Source organism: Cryptomeria japonica, chromosome 5 (genome assembly GCF_030272615.1).
Source record: "Cryptomeria japonica chromosome 5, Sugi_1.0, whole genome shotgun sequence".
NCBI lineage: Eukaryota > Viridiplantae > Streptophyta > Pinopsida > Cupressales > Cupressaceae > Cryptomeria > Cryptomeria japonica.
Window position 1 is genome coordinate 132229796 of NC_081409.1, and position 5468 is coordinate 132235263.

Here is a 5468-nt window from a genome sequence, read left to right on the forward strand (position 1 = left end):
AATTCATGTGGATCTCAATATAATTAGTACATTGATGCTCTACTGGATTACAAGAAATATGAATAGCACTTTGATTGTCACACTAAAGATTAGTTGTATGACTACAAGGAAAGCTAAAATTAGCCATCAATTATCAAAGCCAAATAACCTCATGACAAGCCAAGATTGCTTGTCGATACTCAACCTCAGTCGATGAAAATGTAATAGCAGTTTTTTACTTGTAAGACCATGCAATGCAACTAGAGCCAATGAAAACAATAGAGCCATAAGTAGACCTTTTATCATCGTCACCAACCCAATCAGAGTTAGTGAATCCCAAAATATAAGTAGCCCCTGATGTGTAGTAAAAGCCAAATTGTGTAGTGCCCTAAATGTAACACAAGATACGCTTGGCTGCCTTCCAATGACTCTCGTGAGAATCTTGAGAGAATTGAGAGACAATACCAATTGGAAAGGAAATATTATGGTGAGTACGTGTCAAGTACAAAAGGATGCCAACCAACAACCAATGCAAAGTAGCATCAACTAACAAATTGGTGCAATTGTTGGAAAACATAATACTTGACAAAAAAGGAGTAGGGGTAGGCTTGCAATTAGCCATCCCAAATCTCTAAAGAAAATCAAGAGTATAATTTTACTAAAACATAAATATACTTGTAGAGGATTGATGAAATTGAAGACCAAGGAAACTTAATGCAAAGGACCAAGGTTAGTAATGTCAAAATTCTTTGTCAAGGCTTGTTGTATATCCACAACTATGGAAGGAGAAATCCCTATGAGAATCAAATCATCCACATTAAGAAAAAGAATGAGAAGATTCCCTTCATGTCTCTAAAAATAAATTATAGGATCTAAGTTACATTGAGTGAATCCAGAAGAAAGTAAAAAGTATACATATTCTCATACCAATACCTAGGGGCTTGTTTGACACCATAAAATGAATGTTGAAGCCTATAAACTAGTGAAGGGTCTTGCACAAATCTTTGTGGCTACACTAGATAGATCTCTTCCTAAAGATCATGACCATGTAGGAAAGTACTCTTCACATCCATCTGATAGACTAAACAACTCTGATATGAAACAATAGAAAGTACAAGATGAACAGAATCCATTACTTCGCCAAAAGAGAAAAGATCTCAGAATAGTCAATGTCAACCTAAGAGAAACCCTTAGCTACAAGACTAGCCCTATACTTATACTGATACACCTACTTACATCGAACTAATTTTATTCCCTTACAAAGATGAACACAATACTAGTTATGATTTTTCATCAAAGAAGAATAGTCCTCAGCCATAGCAATATCTCACTCTTGAACACCTAAAGAATCTTAAAAATTCAAAGAATTAGTAGAAACCACATGACTCAAAGGAGTAATACTTGAAGTTTGAGAATGAGTGCAACAAGTAGCTGTGGCATCACCTACAAGAGAAATTGCCTTCTCAAAAAGTGTACGACCCCAAGGAGCTATAGTGGGTATTGGTGGAGGTGGAGAACCCTCATCAACAAGATTAGGACTAGCAATTGAAGCATCATCATCATATTACTCATGAAAAAAACATCATCTAAAGCAAAAAGAGTAGCTAGTAATGAAGAATTAGATGGTAGAGATTTTTTCTATGCGAAGAACTCATCAAAATGAACATTGTGATTAAAGTGAACCTCTAGTGTGATAGGATCAAACAAGCGATAACCCTTCACATCCTCAAAATTGCCAATAAAAATGTATTGACTCTTCTTCTCCATTTCTATATACCTAACATTTGGAATGAATACACAAACCTTACTATTGAATACTTTGAAGAAGGATACTTTAGGCTTGACGTGAGAGAAAAACCCCTCGGGACTCATATTTTGCACTGCGTTGTGAGGCATATTGTTCTAAATATAGTTGGCATAATTCATAGCCTCTGGCCCAAATGCTAGAGCCATAGACCTACACTAAAGAATATAATTGGCCATCTCACTCAATCTCATGTTCTTCCTCTTAGCCACACCATTCTACCAAGGAGTGTATGGGATTATGTACTAAAGAAGAATACAATACTCACCAAAGAATTCCTCAAATACTTGATTTTCATATTCCCTCCATTATTAGTGTGTATCTTCTAAAGAGAAATGTTTGACTTGTGTTTCCATAAATGTTTTGAAATTTTTGAAAGAATGAAGAACCTCATCCTTGTACTTTTTCATCCTTGTACTTCAAAAAGTATTTCAATGTTTGATGTGAGCAATCATCAATAAATGTGAGACATACTTGACCCCTTAAAACAAAGTTGGAAATGACATAAAGTCACTATGTACCAACTCAAGGGGTGTCAAAGCGTATGTGGCCAGACCCTTAGGAAAGGTATCTATATGATGTTTGCCAAGTACACAACTGCACAAACTCCATCTATGCAAGAGATCAGACGAAGACCTATCACCAAGTCAAGCGTTTGATAATAGGAGAAGATTCTCAAAACATAATTGAAGCTCTGAAGAATATTGAATACTCTAACTGGAAAATAAATTACGTTCTCCAGGAAGCCTTTCAGATTTTTCTTCTCTTCGATAGTTGTTCTATCGTTCACTGCTACAAGGAGGCTAACCAATGGGCGGATTGCTTGGCAAATATTGGATACCAGCTGGAGCTCCAAGAGAAAAACATTTGATGATGTCACTATTATAAACACCCCTTCCCTAGCTGATAATCTTTTGCATCATCATAAATCTTCATGTGTGGTTTATGGCGCATGTTTTTAATCTTGAATTGCTGTGTTGTACAGATTTTAAATCATATGGATGGATCAGGATTTCTTTATAATCTTTTCCATGTTGCTTTGTTGTTTGAGGATGCCATCTCTGAAGGCAGTTTCAACTTTCTGCCTTCTCTTTTTCCAAAATCTTTGGAAGAAGATCAAATTCACAAAAATGCATGAGGCTATTAAAAAGGGGCTTCACACAGACAATTGGAGGTTCTTTGACCATGAAATGGCTCTCTTTGGCAATCTCCTAACACCCCGGGTGGCAGCTCATTTCTCTGAAGTGTTTCATGCTTTTCACTCTCTCAAAGTTCACAAGCCTCACAGGAAATAGCCTCTTCATTTGCTTCGCCCAAAGCCGCAAGTCAAGTCATAAATCGTTGCTAATGCTCAAGTAAATGAACATCCAATTGGACATGGCCTTGTTCCTGATGAAAATAATAAAATGGAGGTTGAAGAAGAGGGGAAATCTAACTCCATTGTCTGAGTGTTGTCTCTTCTTGTGAAGTATCTCTTTTGTGGGCTTCAATGTTTTCTCTTGTACAGTTTGATCCTTTCTGATATCATTTTGGTTTCTCTCTATTTTCTCTGCGGTTTATTCCCTGCCCTTTTTTGTGATGTTTTGGGCGTCCCTCTATTGGGGCTATAGTGGTTTTTTTGGGTTCTTCATTAGCCCTAGTATCTGCAGTTCTTGGTTGTCTCTTTTGGTTGGGGCCATGAAAACATTTGACATCTTCATACTTTATCACAAAAATTATGTAAGTGTTTCTTATGAATTTATATATATATTTAGGCTTCGTTCCTTTTAAAAAAAATATATTCTTTTTATAATTAAAGTGTTTATTTCACATATAAATGTACAATATTTGGTCAGTTTTCAAATTTTATTTAAAATTATTATGAAAACCAAATTCATTATCGTATAGATGCTTTAGATTCTTTTGTCTTTTAGCAATTCTTTGCAAAGAAGAATCATAGCACATAACATACAGATTTATGTGGAAAAATCTGGTAAAAATATATCAGTAAAAAACCATGGGCAAATATTATCTTACAACAATCTCAAAACTGTACATCAAAACATGACTTCCAGAACCATGATGACTCAACCACTGCTAACTATGAATTCAATTTGAATTTCACATTCCAACACCATTTATTACTGAACTGCTAATTTCTTTATGATCAATCCATTTTGAACATAAATATAAACATAAACATTGTTGCAGAGGAGAAACCCAAAATTGGGCTCTGAGATTGCATTTCCATTCCGTCAATATACAGGCAAATACATAATAAATGGTAGAAATACTGTAGCATAGAGGTAGATGTAATATTAACGGAGGACAGTTGAGTGGAAGTAAAATATGAATCACATGGACGGCTACAGGCAACGTGAGAAGGCTAGGTCAGTGCTAGTCGGTTGGTCTGTGCGGACAGATAAGATAATTAATTAATCTTCTAGCACATTCTTTATTTTAATATGGTTTATTTGCAGCAATGCCTTCATGCAGGATAAACCTTTTCGAATTAGCATTAAGCAAGTTATTAGCAATACATTTTTCAAGTGTTGCAAACTGTGTTCTCATCGCACTGCAAGCTAGGAAAAATGATTGGAGCTACATGCTGAGGATAGATCGTCAGAAGTGATGTGGGTGCATGGACATAACCTGGAGAAAGAACAAGTGAGAAGCGTTGCAAAATCATGGCAAGGACAACCTTGGTCTCAAGCATAGCATAATTTTGGCCCACGCACGACCGCAACCCATATCCAAAAGGGATAAATGCAGTAGACTCATCCTTAGCAACCTTACTTATTCCCCCACTAAACCTCTCAGGCTTAAATTTGTTTGCATCCTCTCCCCACAGAGATGTATCGTGACTCAATGAAATATTAACAGCTGGTGGGTAGAGCCGGATCACCTCGTTCAGAATCATTCCTAACTGTACTCCACAAAAAACGCAAAATTTAATTAGAAAAATATTAAGGGCAAAGTATCTTAGTTTAGGTTATAAATAGCTTCTTCAATTCTTATAGTAGTTTGTTTACTCACTCAAATTTGGATGGCAATTTCCACAGACTTCTTGTATTTCTGAGGGTACTTTCTCTTGCCAGTTAGGATGCATGGCCAGGAGAATAATGGCAAATGTTAAGTAATTACTTGTAGTCTCTTGCCCAGCGATGAAAAATGTTTTGCACTCAGCTATGATTTCCTCTGTTGTGAGGCCCTGGTTGCTTTCAGAGCTTCTCAGCTCTTGGATTGTCTTCATCGTGGAGCCAAGCAGGTCATTGCCATAGTCTTGGGAGGTGTTTGAACCATTATTTTCTCGGTTTACAATGATCTATTTAAGAGCACTCTTAATTTCTTTGTCGAGTCTCCAACGTTCTCGGTTTCTTCTGAAAGGAATGAATCTGAAAACTCAACACGAGAAACATAACATAATGTGGATTTACTTCATCATGTATATTAAAAACTATAACTTGCAAATCAGTTGGTAAAATCATCATGTACAATTCAATCTCACCTATAGCAAGGAATCATTATTTTTGCATAATCTGGCGAGCCAAGCATATTTGCTGCGCCAGCAAGTCAAAAATATACTTTACATGGAGACAGCTAATGGCAAATGCTGTGCGAGCAATAATGTCTGACGTCAGAGCCCTAAATTGGCAAAGGAAAAAGGGTCCAAAATAGTTTAACTTTCGGACAAGAAAATGAATCC

The 5468-nt window shown here is 36.3% G+C and overlaps 1 protein-coding gene across 1 annotated transcript; it reads right to left on the minus strand.

The window, feature by feature from the left end:
* Positions 1-4307: 4307 nt before the first annotated feature.
* Positions 4308-5015, minus strand: LOC131076649 (cytochrome P450 72A397-like). Its single transcript, XM_058013949.1, has 2 exons — positions 4827-5015; positions 4308-4688 (listed from the first exon to the last, which is right to left on the minus strand). Exons 1-2 carry the CDS (start codon positions 5013-5015, stop codon positions 4308-4310), a joined length of 570 nt encoding a protein of 189 aa, XP_057869932.1.
* Positions 5016-5468: the final 453 nt, after the last annotated feature.

What these genes read in the sequence shown, in the direction of transcription:
- LOC131076649 (XM_058013949.1), bottom strand. Translation starts at nt 5,015, where the DNA reads ATGAAGACAATCCAAGAGCTGAGAAGCTCTGAAAGCAACCAGGGCCTC. An exon ending in TACCCTCAGAAATACAAGAA is followed by an intron (nt 4,689 to 4,826) that starts GTCTGTGGAAAT and finishes TGTGGAGTACAG; the next exon opens with TTAGGAATGATTCTGAACGA.